Raw genomic sequence first — 23,905 nt, 5'->3', positions numbered from 1 at the left:
CCACTCATTTGTAACAAACAAAACCATCTCCCAAGATTTCCAAACACCCCGTGGAGGTGGCAGCACCCCCAGGTCCAGAACCCAGACAAGCTGTAACATCTTCCCCGTCTCAGTGTTTCACAGCCAACTGATGAGTGGGAAGCTGCTTCCGTCAGTCAGGCTGGATGCCAAGGCTGTCACGCACAGCCAGGATGCCCCACGTTCAGAGATAACCCTCTCTCTCTTACGGGGCCCACCAGCTGCAAATTCAGATTTCCACCGTCAGTTATTCTTAAAACCAAAACTGGCATTCATCTGATTGACACCACAAAAACTCTAAGAGAAATGAACATTTAAAAAATGGAAAGACTTTCATTATTTCATGCATGCTTTTTACAGTCACAGTCTTCAAAAGTTACAGGGCTTAGACCATCTTACTTTTTAATGTAACAGGTCATGATATACTGATTAGAAAGAAACCACTGGGAGTTCAGTTTTCAAAACAGAAGAGTTATACCAAGAATCCAAACCCCACATGTCAGAGCACAAGACGTTCAAGTTCAATGCCTCTGCATACTTAAGTTACCAGAGGACAGAAACAACGCAGAATTTATAAAAACTGATTTAGTATAAAATACAGAAGACAGAGTTAACTTTGAAATACAGAACTGCAGAGTTTTATTTTCAACTGTAATGAAAGAATGAAAGGAAAGGAACTTCAAAGCTAGGAATACTTTAACTTAATGAGAAAAGAAAATCTAGCATTTTCCGTGTTAAATTTCAAACAGTTATCAATCACAGAACTGCATCATCTTTTCACTATTTCTTTAAGCAAAGCCCAATAGGTCTGCCTGTTAATAATAAAAGTCATTGTATTTCTTGCTTTCAAAAGTATTTAATCACCACAAATTCTTTGGTAGAGTCTTTCCCAAGTTCTGACTAGAATCCTGTAAGTCTACAGAACTAGCTCACCAGGGAACACAGCACAACGCTAAATACCACAATCTATCACCAGTATTAACTGCTCCCAGCCCTAAGACTTTAATTGCGACAAGACTGCAGCTCAGAGCCTGAAGCCGGGTAAAGTCCTCTTGCAGCAGGCAGGGACAAGGACCACATATTTTCATGCATGCTGGTGCATATTACACACTGTTTGCTGCCCCAGTCACAAGCATGTCCAGGACAGGATTTCTAAACTAGTCAGTGAAAATTCTACTCAATGCATTTTCACAGAATGAGCCCCGAATTATTTTAGACCCATCCATGAAGATTAAGTGACCAAAGCACCAACAGGTTTGCCAGTAGCTACAACCTTCTGACAAACTTTGGGAAAGAGAAATCCAATAAAATTTTGTTATCACAACACTAGACTGTCAATTTCCAATTTATAAACGAACTATCGCAGTCAAAACTGCAAAGTGAGTCAGTATTAGCGTTTATCATTACTGTTAAAGACAGATGTCTTTTTAAGAACCACTGGAATTTTTTCTTCCCTTACAGTACACTATTTCTGCAAAACACAAAGTGGATGATATATTTAAAACAGTAATATCAGTTTACAATGTCAAGTTACTGCATGGTCAAAAACTTGATTTCTATAGCAGGTCCTCAAGATAAAACTAAAATCCTCTGCTGCGGTAGGTCTACTTTCCAATTACTAGAAGTAAGCATACGAGAGATATAATTAGTTATGACACTAGGACAGGCATACATGTTTCAACACACACGCAGCTCAGAACAAAGTTTTTGGCATTATATGACAGAGGACTTAAACCAAAGACTCAAAGAGAGGTTATGCAGTGTGTGTGTGTGCATGTATGTATATGTCTTTTTTTTTTTATTTAAAACTTGCCACACCAAATTATTTCTTTAAAGTTATAAGCATATTTTGATTTGTTTAAACATCTCTTTAAAGATTTCTCAGGGAAAAAAAAAACACCCTGCGGCTTTCATTGCGCCTACATTACAAATTAAGGAAGCTGACTTTATAAAATTCATTTGGTGAAAAAGAATCACCTTTCAAAGAAGGCTGCATGTTGGCTAAACACATTTAGAAAAGTTTGACGGTCCTAGTCTTGGATTTCTCAATCAGGGATGAAACACTAATTTCTAAAAATGGAATATACAAGGCAGTACAATTTAACTTTGACCATTAAAAGTCTGTCCAAGATATACTGCCGAGACAGCCACAAACCAGAATCTTTCAGCAGAGCTTTAAAAATTAAAACATGAAACTACTAAATAAGTACATTACTAAATTATGATCCACTTAGGATCATTTATTCCTTGATAAAGATAGAAAGACAAAAATTTCATAATTATATACCTAAGAATCTACAGAGCAGCATGTGAGAGCTGTATCAACAGTTGATTATAATAAAGTATGACTGCACTCAAATGAGGGGCAAATTTAAGAAAGAAACAGATTACATACATACATAAAAAACTGAAATTCTGTAAGATCCTACTGTGCTTGATCTCAAAGAATTATAACATGAAATATTCCAAAACTTCCCTTTTCTAAGAAAGGGTCTTGGTTTAGGCCTGGATTCAGTCAAAGATTTTATTAAAAAGAAATTTATGATGCAGTAGTTTATAAAAACACAACAAAACTCAATCTCATGATATTCTGAGAAATATCCAATAGTAATAAATGGTTCTTTTATTTAGTTTCTTATCAAATATAAATTTCTTTTCCTGAGAATACCAATCCAAAAAAACCTAGAAAGGTCCAATATCTCATGGTAAAGAGATGACACCAAAAAATGGAAGTAGATTTCAAGTCTGACAGCTTCCATCTTCCGGGTCATGACTGCCCTCAATCTGCATATGAAATTCCATGGACAAAGTCAGGTGTAGGTATTGTGAATGGGTGTCGGAAAACACAGAGCTTTTAATTAAGTGCATTCTCGAGTATAATAAGCCACCCTGGAACAAGATAAAACATGGAGACCCCTTTCAGCTAGACCTTACACTCCCACAGGAGTCATCATACATGACAATGAACTATGACAAATCCCATCTCATGGGCCAAATGGTCCATGAAGACAGCACATGTGTTTCCTACAAAGACAGTATTAATGATGCACTCGTGTTTTGGTCGAGCAGAGCTTTCCACCTTATAACAGAGCCTGCTAAGTGCCCTCTCTACCTTCACAGAACTATGTAAAAAGCTTTAGTAAACTACGTATGTATAAGTTCACTTTGGGTTTGGCTAAAAGAAAACACCCAACAGTTTACAGCTGTTTACTTCTAATACCAGTTGGTCTTAACTTTCTTTCAAATCAGAAAGTTCCAAAGTTTCAGAGAACTCTGGGGGAATCCAGAAATATCTAAAGTTAGCTTTTCTGGAGCCAAACTTATTTCATTCCTTTTTATTTCTTGAATTCTCATTATTAAAAACCTTCTACAAACTTCAAAATAGGGTGTGGGTGTGATTTTGCAAAATAAACTTATTTTTCAAAACTGATTCTAATATTTTTAACAATAAAATTATGCCAAGATCTACAGATTCCACGCAAAATTAGCATTTTGTGCTGTGGAGAAGAGGTTGGAAGATGAATTGGAAGAAAGTTTACAACACAGTATTTTCCGAGAAGGTATAACTAGTGCATTTCTCAACTGAGAACCAGAAAGTAATCATAAACTGATTGGTAAGTGTCACCTGAAACTACAACTTACAGGAATTCAAAAACAAATCTTAAAGCATAAAAAACAAAATAAAATCATACTCCCCTTTAGCAACTACTCTTTCCTTTGACTTCCGTCATCTGTCAGTATAGACAAGACTGCCTCAGAAACAGTTTGTGTGCACAAATTTGTACTACGCTTGCTTTCTCATTTCTCATGTCCTGAGTATTTATTTATACCCCACATATACAGATTTACTGAAACTAAGACAAAATATACAATATAAGCTATGTGACAATCGTTCTAATTTCTAGCCAAAGAGCGCTACACAAAACCATTTAATATCATGGAGCACTTACACAGTCTCACATCTTAGGTAAAAATTTCCTTGATCGTCTCTGCCTTCAGAGGCCTCCTCAGGCCACAACCTATAATACTTTTACTCAGATTTCACAAGATCTACACTGAAGTACAATCTATCGGGTACTTGCCACGTGCAGCCCAGTTGCATAAGACCACAAAATATTAACACAATTTGATGGTTAGAAAAATGTTTGTAAGCATGCATGTATGAATCTATATATGCAAAAAAATCTCCCACCGGTTCTCCTAGAACCAAATGAGTTTCTATGGATATTAATAGGAAGTTCCATTATTGGTGGGGAAAAATAGTCAATATGTCTCAGTTGTCACCTCAGGACACTGTGCTCATTCCAACAACACTACTATTGTTCAAAACGTTTCTGGAATTCTTCCTTTGTGACTATTTCCAGAGCCAATTCATAAGTTATATGAGAAAAATCAACTGTGCCAATTTTCTTCTTACCAAAAATAGAATTATTTGGCTTTATCACCCACCATGTTCATCAGGCTTAACTTCTAGACAATTCAGAAAACCAAAACTTTTGTCACAGAAAATTTGCTGGCACTGAAGGTAACTAGAAGAATTAGATACAGGCTGTCCAAACCCAATGCCAAATGATGAACTCCAAAACATTTTAAGCTAACATCAGTGTATGACCTTCTAGGCTGACTATGTTATACAGAATAATACTTACTTGTATCTACTTATTTTTGGTTTTCAAGTTTCCTTAGCACATTTATTAGTATATTAATTACTTTAATGTTTCACTCAAGTTTATGAATCTTATCAAATTTTTATTAACAAGTTCTTCAAATGTTATAAAACTTCCTTTAACTTGAGAAGGTACTAAAATGAATACCTAACTAGGTGTCCTTCCGAATTCTAAATTTATCATTTATTTATTTTCCCAGTGTCTTCAAAATTGCATATATTGTAATTATAAAATGGAACTGTAAAACTTAAAATGGTGAATTGCATGGTATGTGAATTATATCTCAATAAAGCTGTTTAAAAAAAAAAACTGAAGTCACCAAAGTAACCAGTTAAGCTTCATTAAAAGGCCTAAATTACTAAAAATGACATAAAAGAATTATTCAAAAATCAACCAAAAACACAGACCACCCCAAACAGACCAATCAGGTAGCAAGCAAACTCGAATCATCACTTAAAATGGCTCAACATACCTCCTCATATGGGTTAGTGCAGGTACAAAGGGCCCCATTACAGGAGCAATTTAACTCAAGATACCTGAAAGTTCTACCAGAAGTTGAATATTAAGGAATATCTATCAGTACACACGTGTGCTGAATTACAATATAATATCTCACTCCCAACCCAATATTAGATCTGTACAATTTTCTGAATAATGGGAAAGACTTTACACATTCTCACGAGTGGTATCACCACCTTATTACTCAAACACACAACATCTGTGAAAAGCCTGATTACGGAGATATATTTTGCTTCAAACAAAGTTAACCATCCTGGTCCAGATCAGGCTCAATCCATAGTGTCAAATCTGATTGCACAAGGTATCTCTTATACATGTACTCTAAGATACCATGCACACTACAAAACACAAATATAAAAATAGGAGAATGAGATAAATCGCATTTCATTTTCCCCAGATCTTATAGGATGACTTTTGCATAACTTTTGGGGTGTTTACATCTACTCTGAAAACCACTGCTCCAATAAGCGGTTCTGATAATTGCAACAGCAAATATCATAAATAACCCTCGAAGTAATAACTAAGATCTGATAAAAACTGATAAAAAAATCTGTTAATGATTACAAGGAAAATCATATGCAGGTATATTCATTCACTCAATAAACAGCTGCTGAGTGTTTCCTAGACCAGGCACTGCTACAGGCAGCGGAAATTCAGAAATTAACAAGACATGCAAAAGTCCCTGTTCTTATGGAGTTTGGCATCCTGGCAGGAAGGTGGACGACAAATAATAAACTACATATAAATAAACAAATTCAGTATCTTTTCTAGTGGTGATAAATGCTATGAAGAAAAGAAGCAGGGATAGAGGTCAGAGAAACACACAGGGTGGAGAGACAGCTGGGGGACGAAAGCTGTCAGTAAGTTCTCTTGAAAGGGATAACATTTTCAAGGAGACATGAATGAAATAAGGGAGCAAGCCATGCAAAAATCTGGAAGAAGAGCATTCCAGGCAGAGGAAACCTGCGTACAAAGGCCTAAGGAAGGTAGGAATTTGGCATATTCAGTGAACAGCAAGAAGGTCAGGATTATGGGAGCTGAGTGACCAGTGGTAGGAAATGATTTTGGAGCACTGGGCAAGGATTACATCTTACGTATCCTTTTCAGTCATGGCAGGAGTTCAGATTTCACTGCAGGTGTGGTAAGATGAAAGAAGACACTGGAAGGTTTTGTGATAGGGAAGTGATTTCTCTGTAAAGAATCCTCTGGGTGTAGTGGGCAGGACAGAGGCAAGAATGGAAGCACTGGGCCAAATGGAAGCTACTGCGGTATTCCAGGTAAAGGGTGGTAGGGCTCTGACCAGGGTGATGGTGAATGGGTGGAAGTCAGGAGACAGATCTAACAGGACTTGCCCAGTAGATGAGGGGCACAAGAGGAGGAGACCCTGAAAGATCCTGAGGAAAAACGTGGTGAGCAAGGAGGTTGGGGAGTCACATAAACGTTAAGTCTCATGGCACTCATTTTAACTGGCCCTTTGTTTATCAATGCATTTTTCTAACTATATTTTTACCAGTGTTCAACATTTCCTGTGCAATTTTTCCATTCTCTCCATCACCACCCTCACTTAATTTTTGGTGCTGACACCTTTTCAAATTTAAAATTTGTAATACATTAAACCCTATAGGTTTAAATAATAAAATTCTCACACTACACAACCGTACCACAACTGCTCTGAAACTTACAGACCGCAGACTGAAATAGGGACAAAAGGATGAAAGCTGGACTAGATCTAAGGAAACCACAGCCAACAGGAGGCTCCCCTGTCCACCAACATCTATCCTTCAGGCTCAGTGGATGTTCAGTGCCTTATCCTCCTACCTTCTCTTCCCCTAACAAATGCTTCTCTGTAGTCAAAATCTAATTGATATTAAAGTGTTCTAAAGGGAACAAAAGACTAAAGTAAAAAAAAAAAAAAAAAAACTAATTGGGAAGTTACTGGAATCAACCAATGTGAAGTCAAAGGTACAGATTTAACTTTTTGGTCCTTTTTGGCACCCATGAAATAGTAAAGAGATGTTGAACATCACACAATGTGAAACACTGAGAATCTTTAAAATCTAATCGTGGCTCTAACTGTATAATGGAAAAGAGAATCCCAAAGTAATAGAGGAACTTTTGTATCACACAGAAAATAGATGCAGAGATTAAACACACACACACATGCACACACACACCCTTACTGACTTTCCAACTGCAGTGTATTCCTCCTATATATAAGGACAATCGCAAACCATGATATTTCTCTACAAGGTATTATTAAACAATAGAAACTTTCTCTAAAAGGTATTTAACTGGTCTTAAGCTTTATTATTTTAAAAAACAACAACATACATCTTTTTTTTCCTCCGGGAAACTGCAGCCTTATTCTGTGGCTTCCCACCATTCTCACCTACCCATATACAAAACACATTACATGTAAGGTAGTAGCATGAATTATCTCCCAAGAAATTTAAAATGAATGAAATGGGACTACCATCTGCATTAGATCCATAAAAAACCAAACAGATGCAAAGTCACCTTAACAAGTAGCTCCCAGGACAGTTGCCTAATATCTGCTTGAGAATATTAACATATCCAGAGAAAAAAAGAATTTATCAGTCAGAAGGTGAATGGGAAGAAGAAAAAAGCAACAGGGGTCAATTTTGTCAATGCTCTTCCAAGCACAGTCCAGGAGTGAGGAGTCTGAAGGGTGCACTGTAAACAGAGGCCACTGGAAAGGTTTTCTCTACAGAGGGAGGAGGCCCTTACACCCTCCACCTCCATCCCTAATATTCTCTGATCAAATTCCAAGTTCATAAAGCAATGAGCAACATTTGGATTATGATTTGACTCCCTACTTAAATTTGCCTGCAAAGGAGAGAATGTGCTAAGCATGCCGATAGGCGTACGGAAGTATTTCACCTAATAAGGTATGTAGGTGTATACATGTTCACATGGCATGTGTGCAGGCATGCACATGTGGGTATGTAATCTCCACCCCTCAGTCAGTGAACAGCTGAATGAGTCCATTAAGGACTGATGTCTTTTAAGCATGTATTGACAAAATTAGATTTCTAAACATACAAAGACCAGTGGAGTCCCCTGGACCATGGTTATTCTTTCAAGAAAATGAATACCCTCCTGCCAATGGACTTTGTGCTCCTTCATATAGGGTTAGAACTTCTACCTCATCTGTTAGACATACAGTGCCGAACAGAGTGTCATGTGTATCACAGAAATGCAATCGCCTGTTTAATTACAATCCAAAATACTTAAAAGTTGTGTTATGCTGTGGAAAATGATGACAGCCACAACTCCCATGCCTATGTGAAATGTATCATTTGAACATAAAAACCTGATCATTTTCAAAAGCATCTTTTACCAAATCAGTATACTATTGTCTAATGTTTCACGCAAATCTACAGCAAGTTATTCTACATATAGTAACAAACAGTTACCTGCTGGCTGTTAACAGATTACTTTGGCATATCTGCATTTCAGAAAAACAATTTGACAATATTAATGAAATATTCAATGACACACTCAATATTCATCCACGCCATCCATACATATACCTAAAACTACAAAAAAATATTGTACCAGGTATTACTGCAGTATGAAAATGCACATATGTGTCAAACCCTTCCCCCTCACACACCCAAAAACAACATCTCAGTGAACTATATTATTCTGCTTTCTCCCTCTTCCATAAGGAAGTTGCAGACTATCAGTTTGTCACTGATGCTTCTACCTACATACACACACACACATTTCATTAGATCTAATTATCACTGTCCCCTGTACACGGAAATGTCATGTCAGTGACTGGTTGCTGTTTATGGACATAAGCGAAGCTGCAAAGACCAATGAACACACATAAATCCTTTATGTGAAAATATTTTTTGCAAAGGACACTTACAGGGTAAAACATATGGCTTAACACGTGGCAGAATTTGAGTTTAAAAAATATTTATCTACTTTTTCATATTATTCAGACTTAATGTACTCTGAAGTGAAATTAATGTTTTAGTCTATCAAAAACCAATATGAACAAATATGCTTTGTTTCCTATTACCATTTTGAACGAGAGGAAAACTGAACTGTCATATTGTACTTCCAGAAGCTTACCTGTTAGCGTACAGACGTGTTAACACAAAAAAACTTCCCTAATCCACTAGAGTAAAATGTGTATTACAGGGAGATTAAATACCATAGGACAGAGAAATGAATGGACTTTCTTTGTATTGCTGTATTTTTCCAGGTAATTACATACTTTATGTCCTTAAACCATGAAAGATACCATAATAGTACACATGATTCTGTCATTCCATATATATACAACAAGATACATATGAGCGGGCTTCCCTGGTGGCGCCGTGGTTGACAGTCCTCCTGCCGATGCAGGGGACACGGGTTCGTGCCCTGGTCCGGGAAGATCCCACATGCCATGGAGCGGCTGGGCCTGTGAGCCATGGCCACTGAGCCTGCGCGCCCGGAGCCTGTGCTCCGCAACGGGAGAGGCCACGGCAGTGAGAGGCCCGCGTACCGCAAAACAAACAAAACAAAACAAAACAAAGATACATATGAGCACGTCAAAACATGTGAAACAGAAAAGTAGCATTGATTTATTGCTCAATATTAATAAAAACTGTGTCATTTGGTATAATGAAATTTATTATAACCAAAAATCAAAAGTGTATGGTAAATATAAGATTTTCTACCATACAGTTTTTATAAATGATTGTAAATCCTCTATAGAATTTTCACCAGGAGAAAAGTAATTATATGTCATAAGATACAATTTAAAATTGGCTAATTACTATTTATGTAACTTAGGTAAACATTGATGAGGGGTGAAAATACATACTCTCCACATATATATTTGATCAGTTAGCCATCTAATTAATAGTTGATACTGAATGAATAATGAAACTTTTGTCCAAACTAACTGGCAAAAGGCCAAAACCAGACAATGTAGTTAAGCAAGAACGGCTCATCAGAATACTAGGAAAGCAATTACTTTAGATGGAGATAAATATAGTTGTTTCTTAACATGAATAAAGAAAAATTAGAACTTTAAAAGGGAACAAACTTTTTTTTTAATTCACCAATGATACAATATAGCTGCCCCCAAATTACGTTATCTTTCATTTGCTCTCAAGCTTCTCTAACTCAGCGATGAGGTATATTAATTACAAAATTTGTCAGGTAAACTTTAAAATAAGCTCATGTCTCCAAATGTGCCATGCCAGATTTGAACGTGGTATTTATTTAAAACGTAACTGGACCAGTTAGTTTGGGTTTGAGATCATACAGTAATTTTTAGCTTTAATCACTGGTGGTGTTTTTTAGTTACAATGGAATATCTAGGAAGACAAATTTTCTCCATAATGTTTTTTTCCTTTCCTTTTGAGTTATTTATAAAACTAAAAACAATTATTTCTAGGTACTTAATTCTACCCTCCAGGGTATGAAGTGTATCTCTTATATAGAACACCTAGAATGCTTTTAAACTCAATGATAATTAAGAAACATCAAAGCAAACCCAGGGTGTTTCACAGGGAGCTAAGAGCCATCATCTTTTGGCTACTAAATGACATATTTCTTGTCCCCTGGAGTATCACCAAGAGTTTTTTACCCAAACAATAGATGTATTTTCCTAACGTAGCCTTTACGCTTCTGAGGATCAGATTATTCTGAGTTTTAAAAGTAAACTGCTAAGGGCAACAGAAGAAAGAATAGACAGATAAGACTACATCAAACTTAGAAACTTCTGTACAGCAAAGAAAGCAATCAATAGAGTGAAAAAGCAACCTACTGAATGGTAGAAAATATTTGCAAACCATATTTCTGATAAGGAGTTAATATTAAGAATATATAGGGCTTCCCTGGTGGCGCAGTGGTTGAGAGTCTGCCTACCAATGCAGGGGACTGGGGTTCGTGCCCCGGTCCGGGAAGATCCCACATGCTGCGGAGCGGCTGGGCCCGTGAGCCATGACCGCTGAGCCTGCGCGTCCAGAGCGTGTGCTCCGCAACAGGAGAGGCCACAACAGTGAGAGGCCCGCGTACCACAGAAAAAAAAATAATAATAATATATAAAGAACTCCTACATTTCAACAACCAAAAATCAAATAATCCAATAAAAATGGGCAAAGGACTTGAACAGCCATTTCTCCAAAGAAGATATACAAGTGGCCAACAAGCATATAAAATGATGCTCAACATCACTAATCATAGGGAACTTCAAATCAAAACAATGAGATATAACCTCTCATGTGTTAGTAAGGTCACTATTTAAAAAAAAAATCAAAAGAACATAAAGTAACAAGCATTGACAAGGATGTGGAGAAATTGAAACCCTTATGCATTGTTGGTAGGAATGTAAAATGGGGCAGCAGCCACAGAAAACAGGAGGTTCCTCAAAAAATTAAAAATAGAACTACTATATAATCCAGCAACTCCATTTCTGGATATATATCCAAAAGAATGGAAAGCAGAATCTTGCAGAGTTATTTGCACACCCATGTTCACTGCAGCATCATTCACAATCGCCAAAGAGTGGACTCAATCTAAACGTCCATCTAAGGATGAATGGGTAAAGAAAGTGTGGTATATACATACAATGAAATATTATTCAGCCTTTAAAAAAAAGGAAATCCTGGGCTTCCCTGGTGGCGTAGCGGTTGAGAGTCCGCCTGCCGATGCAGGGGACACGGGTTCGTGTCCTGGTCCGGGAGGATCCCACATGCCGTGGAGCGGCTGGGCCCGTGAGCCATGGCCGCTGAGCCTGCGCGTCCGGAGCCTGTGCTCCGCAACGCGAGAGGCCACAACAGTGAGAGGCCCGCCTACCGCAAAAAAAAAAAAAAAAAAGGAAATCCTGTCATGTGCTACAATGTGGATTAACCTCAAGGACATTATGCTAAGTGAAATAAGCCAGTCACAGAACGATATATACCACATGATTCCATTTATATGAAGTATTTAAAGTAGTCAAATTCTTAGAAAGCGGAATGGTTGTTGCCAGCATCTATGGGGAGGGGAAAAGGGGAGTTGTTCAATAGGCATAGATGTAAGTTTCCATTTTGCAAGATGAAAAAGTTCTAACAATCTGTTGCACAGCAAGATGCAGCTAACACTACTATACTGTATATTTAAGATGATTAAGTTATTAAATTTTATGTGATATTTTTATCACAATAAAAATAAACTGCAAAAGAACCAAGAACAGCTAAAATAATCTTGAAAAAGAGGAACAAAGTTGGAAGACACACACTTCTCAGTTGCAAACAATGCAAAGCTACAGTAATCAAGGCAGTGTGGTACTTGCACAGGGATAGACATATAGATCAATGGAACCAAGTGGAGAGTTCAGGGGAAAAAAACCCTTACATCTACGGTCAAATGATTTTCCCAAAAGGTACTATGATAATTCAAAGGGGGAAAGAATTGTTAACCAATGATGCTGGGAACAACTGGATATCCTCATTCAAAAGAATGAAGCTGGACCCCTACTTCATATCATACACAAAAGTTAGCCCAAATGAATCAAGAGCTTAAACGTAAGAGTTCAAACTAAAAGGCTCTTAGAGTAAATTTTCATGAGCTTGGGTTAGACAATGATTGCTTAGCACACCAAAAGTACAAACGACAAAAGAAAAAATAAATTGGATTTTGTCAAAATTTAAATCTTCTGTGCTTCAAAGGACACCATCAAAAAAATAAGACAACCCACAGAATGGGAGAAAATATTTACAAATCTTGTATCTAATAAAGACTTGTGTCCAGAATACATAAAGAGCTTACAACTCAACAATAAAAAGACAACTTAAATGAAAAAAGGGTAAAGGATTTAACAGACATTTCTGCTAAACAGAGAAGATATACAAATGGCCAATTACCATATGAAATGATGCTCAACATCACTAATCATCAGGGAAATTCAAATCAAAATCACTTTACACCCACTAGGATTGTTAAAATTAAAAGACAGAAACAAGTTCAGAGAGGATGTGAAGAGATTAGGAAACCTATACACTGTTAGTGGGAATGTAAAATATGCAGCTGCTTTGGAAAACGATTTGGCAGTTCCTCAAAAGGTGAAAGGTAGGGACTTCCCTGGTGGTGCAGTGGTTAAGAATCCGCCTGCCAATGCAGGGGACACGGGTTCGAGCCCCGGTCCGGGAAGATCCCACATGCCACAGAGCAACTAAGCCCATCCGCCACAACTACTGAGCCCACATGCTGCAACTACTGAAGCTCGTGCGCCTAGAGCCTGTGCTCCAAAACAAGAGAAGCCACCGCAATAAGAAGCCCGCGCACCACAACAAAGACCCAATGCAGCCAAAAACAAATAAATTTATTTAAAAAAAAAAAAAGGTGAAAGATAGACTTGCCACATGACTCAGCGATTCCACCCCTAGGTATATCCCTAACAAAAATGAAAAAGAACACATGCATACAAATGTTCACGGCAGCATTACTCGTAATAAAAAGTGAACACTACTCAAATGTCAATCGTTGGATGAATGAATAAATAAAATGTGCTATAGCCATACAATGGAATGTTATTAATTGTACTTTTTAAGCGTATGAATTGTACAGTATGTGAACTATATCTCAATATAGCTATTAAAATGGTAAACAGCTCTGATTATATAGTCCTATCACATAAAATATAAAGTGCTCCCACTGGAAAGAAATATAGAAATTACAAAACTCACTTGTTTTACCAGGGATGAAATGGAGGCTCTCAGACCTAGGTAGACTAGAATGGGACCTGCCTCTAAACCCAGTCACCGGGCTGTTCTCATTCTGGAGCGGACAGTGGTGCAACTGCTTTCCAAGGCGTGGTCAGCCAGCTGAGATACTGACTGCATGAAGAATAGGTGCAGGATTCCTTCAGAGAGTAGCTCCTGACATGCATTCCTTTTCTTTAACTACCACATGGCTTTTTGGGGGGAAGGTAAAATTACAGCCTCAAATGTCCCTCCTTCCTCTTCTACTTCTCCCAACACAAACCATAATGAATGGGAATGGGAATATTAGAAGGGGCAATGTTAACACACCCCTGCCTTGTCCGTGGGAAGGCCACCAGGTCACCTGAGATGATCAAAGTACATTCATCTGACTATCTGCACAGAACTTCCACCCAATGGTCAAGAGACTGGGACATGGCCCTGGGCTGGCTGGGCACTTAGTTGTCAATTACTGAATGAATATGTATTTCCCTGCAAAGGATCATCCCACCTGAAGAAAGGAATGTGGAAATAGCTCATCTCTCCTCCCTGAAACAAAGATAACTTGGCCCACATGACGCCATGAAAAGCTTAGCAGAGAAAGTTTCAAATACAACTGTGAAAAAATTAGCCTCGGCTAAAAAAGGTAAGGTCAAGTAAAACTTAAAAATCACTTTATAAGGATTCAGTAATAAATCATTCATATATTTGCAAAGCTACTGGGGAGCCCCAAAAGAGTTTGGTAAACTGACAAAAATTATTTAAATTAGAAAGACAAAAATATTCTAGTCGCCCCTAGCAACAAAGGTTTTCCTAATTTAAAAAAATAAATGAACTTGAGGGTAAAGTTAGATGCAGGTATTATAATTTACCATTTTCTATTCAAATGTGTTGAGAATTCTTAAAGAGTAATCGGATGAATCTTAAGATGTTGAGAAATATTTTCCAATCCAAAGTCGGCAAATATTGGTCTTTATTATGATTTGCAAATAATCCAATGATCATCTTTTTCCTCCTTTACACTGAGGCAACAAGGCAAATGCATTTTTAAGGAATCAAGGGATAATACAAAAGATGCTAGAGGGAAATCAAAAGGGAAAAATAGTAACGTAGGAAAATAAATAGGCTACGTTATTTTACATGGATTTTAAAATACATATATGACATCTATGAAATATCTCAAATTCTTTTCTAGATATGGAAGAATTAACAAACTGCTAATAGATCCATTTACATAGATGATTCAGTCAGTATACAAAATAGTTATAATACACTGAATAGTCACCAGAAACATCACTTGGGTCCTCTGAAAGATTAAAAAATGAAAATAAGACTCTTCCTTGCTGTCCAACTTATTCAATTCTCCCCTCAAATGAAGTTTAGCTGAAAACAATGCGACTGACTTAAGCTCCGCACAGGCAAATCTTGGCAGCCCTCAACTCTGTCTATCTCCTTGGCCTGTTAAGCAAAATTCCTTCACAAACTGTTGGTCTCTGCAATAACTCCTACAGAGCTCATTACTGCCAGCATCGACCTATCCCCCGTGTTGTGCATTTATTCCCTGGGATGCATATCAACATGTGGCACATGTCCTTGACGTGCACAGAAGGGCTGCACCCCAGGACAGCAGCATGCACGACAATAGTGTCGACTCTCACTTCTCTATGGTTGCTGGGATGTAACCGAGAAATCTAATAACTGTGACAGTGGGGCCTTTCGGTTTTTCCTTGCCTTTCCAGACAGTGAAGCTGCACAGACACTAATGAAAGGTTAAATGAATAGGAATGGTTGACAAGAGGTACAATAAAGAAGGAGCTTGGTAATCCAGACACTGAGCAGAGATTCTTGGCTCAAGCAGAGAAAGGACAGCACATCGTCGAGTCACAATATTTAAAACAGCTTGCTATACACAGAGGCTTTTGTGTCTGGGTACACGTCTGGCTTTGGACTAAAAAAAAAAAAAAAGACACTGAAAAGGAATTTCAGCATGGGGCACTTTGGCAAATGTAAGGTCATAATAAGAGAAAAATGTTTTGTGTGGGTTCTTACATCTTTGTACTGAACACAAAAAAGCAGAGACTATGAACTCGTGAACCACAAGTTCCAAGACAATACTGTACATTTTGACAACTATTAAATACTGTATCTAGAGGGGTGGCTTGATGCGATTCCCACTGGTAAGATATACATGCAGTGACTCATTTAGCAGCTCCACATTCCGCCTTCCTTGAGGAAGAATTCCTGAATGCTCATCTTAGAATTCTATAGTCAAGGTCCAGTCTTCAGTGATTTGTTATGAATACTACCACCAAAACTCTCAAGCCATCTTCCACTCACTGCAAAACTTCCCAGCAGCTTCCTGTAAGGAAACTGAATTTATCACCCTAGCAATGTGTAAAGTACAAGGCAAACTTTTTTGTAATTTCAAGTGACTGCAATAGTGAAACGTCCTGGACTAGAATTTTTAATTATGGAATTAAATTTTTTTCAGTGCCCCACTCACTATACCTTAAGGGAAGGTTATATTCCTTGGGGAACTGATTTTAAATTATCATAACAAGGCTATTCAAATCGCCAAGAAAAAAGTGCTCCAGAATGTCAAGGGAAAAATAAAGCAAAAGGAAAAAAAAACTGACATTGTTAGATACAGATTTTTTTAAAGGATAAAAATGTATGACTCTGCTATGGCCAAACATTAAAAAATGATATATCTGTAAAACTGCTCCTATGCATAAGCACAAGTTAGAATACAGTTTCACAATAAATGGTAAAATCGTACTGAGAACATGCTTTAAAACAAGGGAGCCTCTTTGAACAGCCAAATTAAATTATAGCTGAACTCTTACTTGTACTGAGAGTTCTAATAAGCAACAAATAAAGACTTTTATTGGCTAGCAACATAATGAGAGCTACTGTGCAGAAGATTAAAAAAAGACCAATCTGGGTAGTTTATCTCACCGATTATATTATTTACTTAAATAGTAAATAAGTTTGTCCAAAGTAATGCTATTAAAAACTAGCATATAAATTTTAAAGTGCAATTATGATCAATGACCATTTAAAGTAAACATCACAAATTTTAGTGATAAACAAATGTGAAATTAAACAAATATTGAATTTAATACCACTTAAGTTCTATTTCTTTAAATTTAACTAATTTATTGATCCCTAATACACTGGCTTTATAAATGGTTTACTATTTATGCTTATATCATGAAGTATTTAAGGAGTTTTCTCTCCAAAGTACGGCAGTTATGCATATAACTACTTCAAAAAGAAAGGAGGTTGTCCTGAGTGAACAGAAAGAAGGTACCCCCTCCTCAGTGATTTGGTAGGAAGTTCCTTTTAACAGAACTTTGAAGGTTGGCCTCTTTAACAGACCTCCATCAGCTGACAAAGCTACAAACAGTACTTAGCAAACCAAAACAGATTTTAAATGTATCGGGGTGCATTTTGCTTGATCCTCAGATCATCTGAAAGGTAGAACCCTAGAAATCTTAGCTGACTATTTGACTATTCTTGGAGAAAGTTCTGCTGCTTCTATCACAGCTAAAAAAAAAACTACAATAGCACCTCCAAGCCTAAACACTAAGCCAGTACTCATTATCTCCTCTTTATCTGCAACATTCTGATTGCTAGAGTGACTTTAAAAAAAAAAAAAAAACCTTAAGTATATCTAATAAAATCGTGAGGCTCCCTCTAGCTCTTCAGAGAGGAGTTTACTAACCAATGATCCAATGATCCTATGTAATTCCCATCCAACAGGAAAGATTTGAGGAGGCTGCCTCCCTTCCACAGAAATGTTTTTCAACTGTTTCTTGTAAGGATGTAGATGGTAAATGAGACCAGCTGCAGAGGAATTCAGAAAGCACTGCTCCTCAAGTCCGCAATGAGTTAAGAATCTATTAACTGCTTCCAACCTAAGCTTTAGATACAAAATTCTATAGTGAAACTTTAACCTGTTTAAACTACATATACACTCCCAACTTAGATTTACCCACTTGCTAAAACTAAATTTAATAAAAAAATAAGGACATGCATGAGCATCTATCTACAGAAGTTGTTACTTGTAATCTGGTCTCAGTTCTAAAAACCTACATAGAAATTCAGGATCTTGAAATTTTTTAAAAACATTAACAGTGTATCTGTGGCTTTTATATAAAAGAGGCTGATGGTAATTTGTAGAAAACATGTCCATGTACCATGATATTTATACACAACACTGTTAATAACTTTTACTGTTTAATATTTTCTGCTATTCAGCCCTGGTATTTTGGGATTGTCGTTATTCAGAAGACTATAAATAATACAGTCCAAGTATGCCATTGATATTTAGTCTACCTTACAATAGCCATAAAAGACACAGTCAACTGGCAAATCATTTCAAACAAATGAAAATGAAAAAATGCTAAATCGAACTCCTACTACTCATTAGGACCACCTTTCAAATACTCAAGGAACATTTAAAATTGTGTGGAATCGTAACTCTAAAATTAAAAATAAAGGGAACCACTACCCTCAAGTCATCACCTATTGGGGGCTCCCTTAATATAAGAAATATTCCCAGGAACAACAACAAAAAGGAAAGCTCCCCCCACCCCCCCGCCCCTTTTTGAGCCAGTGTCCAATTTCTTCTTTTCTGAACAGCTGTATTATCCAACTTAAGTTGCTCTGCTAATTTCGGTCCCACAAGGACTAACTTGGAAGGCAAAAAAATACAAGAAAAGATCAATTTGCTGGGAAAGATCAAATGAGAAAACTGTGGGGACAGCACCAGGTCAGCGTGTGGAGAACTAAGCAGACCTGTTCTTCATTAACTGTGGCTCTCTGGGGATGTCACACACTACCTGTCCGTGGGCTTTATTGAACTGCCTAACCCGCCTCTCTGTTCCATTCTTCTGGGCTCAAGTGAATCATATCCTGCTGCTGACAAGTTAGCAGGGGACTGCGGCTGCAACATGAAAGTACTTTTCTTTCTTGTCTAAATCAGGCAGATTTTTGAAAAGACGACACAGCATTGACTCGTGACATGGCAAGATGAAACGAGAGGTCTGGGCCGGTCTTGGAGCTGTGCAGATAAAAGTAATCAAATGACACTCCTGGAATGCAAATTGGCATTCTTGACTGCAGCAATTGCACAACCATGAAACATCCCTGACAGCAAGCAAGATTAGGACAAAATGTTATGTAAAGCACTGAACTCAAAAACTCTCACTTGAAAATTCAAACTGTTAACACTTACATTTTAATATAGCAATAGTCAGCTCCGCTTTTGTCTGCTGCTTTTGGTAATCACATATCCCTGCCTGACAGATATCTTACGTTTCAGGGGGAAGAAAAACGTCAGGTATTGATTGGGAAGGTACGACTGCTATTAATATTTTCTTCCTATTTATTTTTTAAAATCACGCGAGGTTGGTTCTTTTCCAAAGCCTTACATGCAAACAACAGCGAACTTAATATTCTCAAGGACCAGTTTGAGACTTTTCTCACACGATACTCAAACCGAGTTCACGTTCAGGCTCAGTATTACTTCCCTCAGGTGAAGACACTCCTGTACGTTGGTAAAGCGATTAGCAATCTGGATTTTACTACTCTCCAGGAACAGAAAGAGCAGCTCCAACTAAGAACTTCTTTAAGGCTGAAGAGTTTAAATAAAGCAGCTATAAATATAACACAAAACACAGATACCCTACGAAAGTTCACAAGGGATTTTTTTGGGTGACTCCAAAGGGTCAATCAAGCAAGTTCTATTAACTTGCACAGGGTCTCACTACTCTTGAATACGTCCTCAAATCAGACACACTACACAGGAATAAATTCCACCACTTAAATAATGTATGTGCGTGCACAGTAACATCTAAAACTGCAGAATACAAAGCAGTGGGTGACAAATGTGCTTAACCACTGTTCAAAGTGATTAGTATTTGGGAATAGATGTGTAGACAAATAGTATACAGGCGAGGGGGGAAGGGAAGAAAAATACCTACAACCGGTTTTTACAGTGTTCTTGTGTAAAATGCGGCTATAAGTAAAACCCTCTAGTGCTAAACAGATATATTTAATATTTTGTTTTGACTCCTCCACTTAAATACAGATTCCAACCATTGCAACTGTCCACGAAGTACATAAGAATTAATAAAACAGGCCACTTCTGCCACTTTAATCCTGGGTACACAGGATTATTTTATGTCTTTTGTACATCAGTTTTACAACAGCTTGACTCTAGGGTAAATGCGAACCACCGTAAATCGCACACTGCTTTCAAAACCACTTTAATTTCTGTCAGCGTTACTGTAACCTCAGTCTTGGGCTCACGCTTTTTTTTTTTTTTTTTTTTTTGTGCCTGCATTTGACAGTCGCATCCCCTACACTCCAGTCGTGACTTTGATCACTGAAACAAGAGATGTCACATTAGGAGGAAGGGAAGAGAGAGAGAGAAAAAAAAATGCCAACCCACTATCTCCCTTTTTCTTACATAGTCCATCTACATGCGGAACGCAGTATATCAGAACCCCAAGAGGGGGTTACAATAGCAGCAAAGGGTGGGAGCAAACTAAAAGGAAGGGAGTGGTCCAGCCCCATTTCTAACAAATCACTTCCCCGAAAGCGGACAGAGCGCTCAGCAGCCGGCGAGCTAATTGCCAAGCTGCCTCGCTGCAGAGAAGCTGCTTCGGGTAGAGGGGCTGTGCTGGAATCTCGCTTCGCAACGCCTTCCCATCTCCTCCGCCACTTGCACTTAGAACTTTTTTTTTTTTTTAATCTCAGCCTCACTTTACAGAGAATTTCACCCAGGTTTAGGTGGGGTTTTTTTCTTCTTCTTCTTTTTTTTTTATCCTGCCCTCTCCCCGGGCCCCAAATGCCACCCTCCAGTCAATGTGTAAGTAACACAAATCGGCTCCCGTCGAACTCCACCTCAAAATCTCTCTCTCTCTTTAGGGTTGATTTTCCTGCCCTGCGTTTTGCACATTCTTCAGAAAACCTCCAGGAGCACTTCCTACATTTACAAAGGGAGGGTTCCCCAACGGGAGGGCGAGGAGGGGAAAATCAGAGGTGCCGGGGACCAGGCGGCGGTGTCCTCCCCGCGCGGCGCACCAGCGCGCCCAGGCGCCCACGCCCAGCCGCCGGCCCCGCACTCGCGGGCAAGTTTTAAAAGTTGCCGTGGGTCCAAACGGCGTTCCTCTCCGCCCCGAGCTCCTTCCAGCGCTCCATCAGCCCCCGCCTGCCTCCCGGCCCGTCCCAACTCCCCGGAGCCGCCCGCCCGCTTACCGCTCACCTTGCCCTGCCGGCCGCGAGAGGGGCGACCTTCCCGAGCCCCCCGAGCCCGTGCGCACACCCGCCCTCCCACCTGGAGCTCTCCTCCGCCACTCGGGCCAAGTTGAAGGGCGAATTCGGGAGCGGGACCGGGGTGGACTGAGGCTCTCCTTTCCTGCCCGCCCTCCCCAGCGCCCCCCTCCACCTCCCGCCGCTGAACTGGAGGAAAACACAGCCCCCGGGCGGCCCCCGAGGCGCGCCGGCGCGGGGCTCCTTTCTTCCGAAGTCTAGAATAAAAAGGAAAGGAGGGTGGAAACTTCTTACCATCTCGGCATGCTGGTTGTCAAGTGCAGCCCCCGCCTCTTCGTCTCCTCTTAGCGGCCGCGCCTGGACCAGCCCCTCCGCCGCCTCACGCTCCTTCTGTCTCGGCCTTTCTTTCCCTCCCCCTCCCGATTTCCTCCAGGCAGCCGCTCTCGCCGCCTCCGCCTCTCCCCGCCCGCCCGCGAGCGCCCTCGCCGCGGCCCCTCTGCGCTCAGGTGACTGACTGATTTACACCCGCGTGCAGGGTCGCCTTCGCTCCCCAAGTCGGAGCCTGCTGAGTTCCCCCGGTTCCTCGGCACACACAAAAAAAAGGAACGGACTGTCCCGGGAGGGGGCTGCTGTGGGGCGGGGTACGGGGGGAACCGGCGGGCGAGGTGACCTCGGGCGGATTTGCAAGCCGCACAAGTTTCTCCTCTCTCTCTGCAAAACTGTCGCGGCTACGACAGTTTTGTTGCTTCCCTTTTGCAAAATAAAAGTAGGTTGGTTTGGTTGTTTTCTCTCAGATTCTAGGGGGCTAGTGAAGGAGGATGTATGTTTCTCCCGCGCCCTGTTACTTGTTTTCTCTCCCCCTGCTCTCTCTGGGGATGGAAAAACAACTTTGGCGCCCCCCCGGGGGGTGCGGGCTTGGAGGTGGAAGTGGCCGGTAGCGCCTAGCTGTCAAAAACGAGTGGGGGAGACCGGAGGGGAGGCTGTGAAGCGCCGAGGAAAGGGCGCGAACTTTATTCCGACTGCAGCAAACCGCGGCGTCGCTTTCCTTTTCGGGCACTCGCCCGTGTGGGTCCCCTATGACCAGTTCCTCCTCCCGATCCGCCGCCACCCCCTCCTCCTCTCCCCTTCCGTGCCCCCCGCGCTGCCCCGCGCGCCGCTGGGGAAGGCGAGGGAAGCGGAGGAAACCCCAGGGGCCAGAAACTCGAGACGAGAACGTGGTGGGCGAAAAGGCCAAAAGTTGCGCGCGGCTGGGGAGAAAAAAGTTTTTTGGTGGCGGCGTGTTTCGTGCCGGGCCAGACGCTGGCTTGCGGCGAGGGCTTCCTTCCCCTTCCCCTTCCCCTGGTCTGGGCCGAGGGCTGGAGACGCCGGGGGAGAGGAACGGCGCTGCCGCCTCCGCGGGTGCCCGGGGGGGGGGGGGGAAGACCGGTCACATCTGTGGGTGACACTCAGCTGGCCCGAGTCGCCCTGCTCCGGAGATGCAAAAACGCTGGCTGCAGGCTCAGCGCGCACACGCCTGCCGCTGAAGGACATTTCTTCAATGCAGGCAAAACACACTCCCGGCCGCAAGAATGAGGAGGAGGGGGGTGAATTTAATCACCGTCATCTTCCTAACGTACACATTGTGCCAAAAACATCTCTGCGTTGTGCCGATTTATCATAGCCTGAACAAACTTTCTGCTTATCTGACAGGGGAGGGAGTCACAGGTTTCGAGCATCCACCCTCTGAGCACTTGGCAATCAGGTTCGGGGAAGACGAACGCTTGCTTGGCAGAACAACAGGTCTGGTTACCAGTTACTACTAAAAAGAGAAAATCATCTCTCCTTCCTTTCTCTTTTCCCCGAAGTAGAGGAAGAGACTGGCCAACTGCATTCAGAGGTCAGAATCAAATTCCTTTGAAAATACTCAGCCTTGGAATTAATGTAGTTTTATTTTCTTTGATTGCACAGTCTGGTCTAAAGTTTAATATAAATTTTCGCATTAATTAAAAATTTTCGGAAGCCGTGACTGACAAGAGACTAGGCAGCCCAAGTAGCCACAGCTGTTTTGAAAATGTGATTAAGCTTATTATTCACGTGGATCCAACTTTTTAACAGTGGGGTCACCGCACCTGCAGTTCTGTGTACTGATTGGGTCCAAATTCCTGACGGTTTCTAGGGCCCTTTCAGAGCAGATTTCAAGTTACTTCTGCTTTTGTGAATTCTCTACACCATCTTGTCGTGGAAAGGTTTGTCTGGTGAACGCTTCGACAATATTATACAGTAAATACCTTAGAGTTTTAGGCACATGGTTTAGCTGGAGGTTTCTAGTGGGAGTCAGAAGATTACTTCTCTCACTATAGTACAACTCAGAGTATAGAGTAGATATCTAATGACTAGCCACATATATAAATGCATGTTATCTAAGAAGGCTCATCTTTAAGTGGTTTGATTCAGGTGTGGAGCGTGTTCTCTTATTCTGTAAACATAACTGTAACATTATCCTATAGTTTGTAGAAACTGATTACACAAGGGATAATGATGGCCAAATGTACATTCTGAGCCACTGAGGATCATCACAAGAATTCTCCAGAAATGAGCCAAGTTCCAGTGCGTTTTCCTGTATCACAGAGAGATAAAAAAAACTAGTTGCTAACTTCAGAGTCATTACCCATACAAATCCATTCACACACTTACCACTTGGACAAGTGAGGGGCCAGCAATTGC

General features: G+C 40.1%; 1 protein-coding gene across 13 annotated transcripts in view; it reads right to left on the bottom strand.

The window, feature by feature from the left end:
• BNC2 (basonuclin zinc finger protein 2) overlaps positions 1-22,133 on the bottom strand; it is a 428,775-nt gene extending 406,642 nt beyond the window's left edge. For 4 of the 13 annotated variants that reach the window (XM_033858069.2, XM_033858065.2, XM_033858067.2 and 1 more), the window contains exon 1: positions 21,497-22,128. Coding sequence is in view for 11 of the 13 variants with exons in the window: in XM_033858065.2 (XP_033713956.1) it covers positions 21,497-21,499 (3 nt within the window). In the remaining 2 variants the exon portion in view is untranslated. Of the gene's footprint in view, positions 1-21,496 lie in introns of all 13 variants that reach the window. The other 9 variants (XM_033858075.2, XM_073806104.1, XM_073806105.1 and 6 more) reach the window with 6 other exon arrangements.
• Positions 22,134-23,905: the final 1,772 nt, after the last annotated feature.

Source organism: Tursiops truncatus, chromosome 6 (assembly GCF_011762595.2).
Source record: "Tursiops truncatus isolate mTurTru1 chromosome 6, mTurTru1.mat.Y, whole genome shotgun sequence".
NCBI classification, from domain to species: Eukaryota; Metazoa; Chordata; class Mammalia; order Artiodactyla; family Delphinidae; genus Tursiops; species Tursiops truncatus.
Note: the sequence above shows the minus strand (reverse complement) of the source record. Positions and strands in the feature narration are given on the sequence as shown.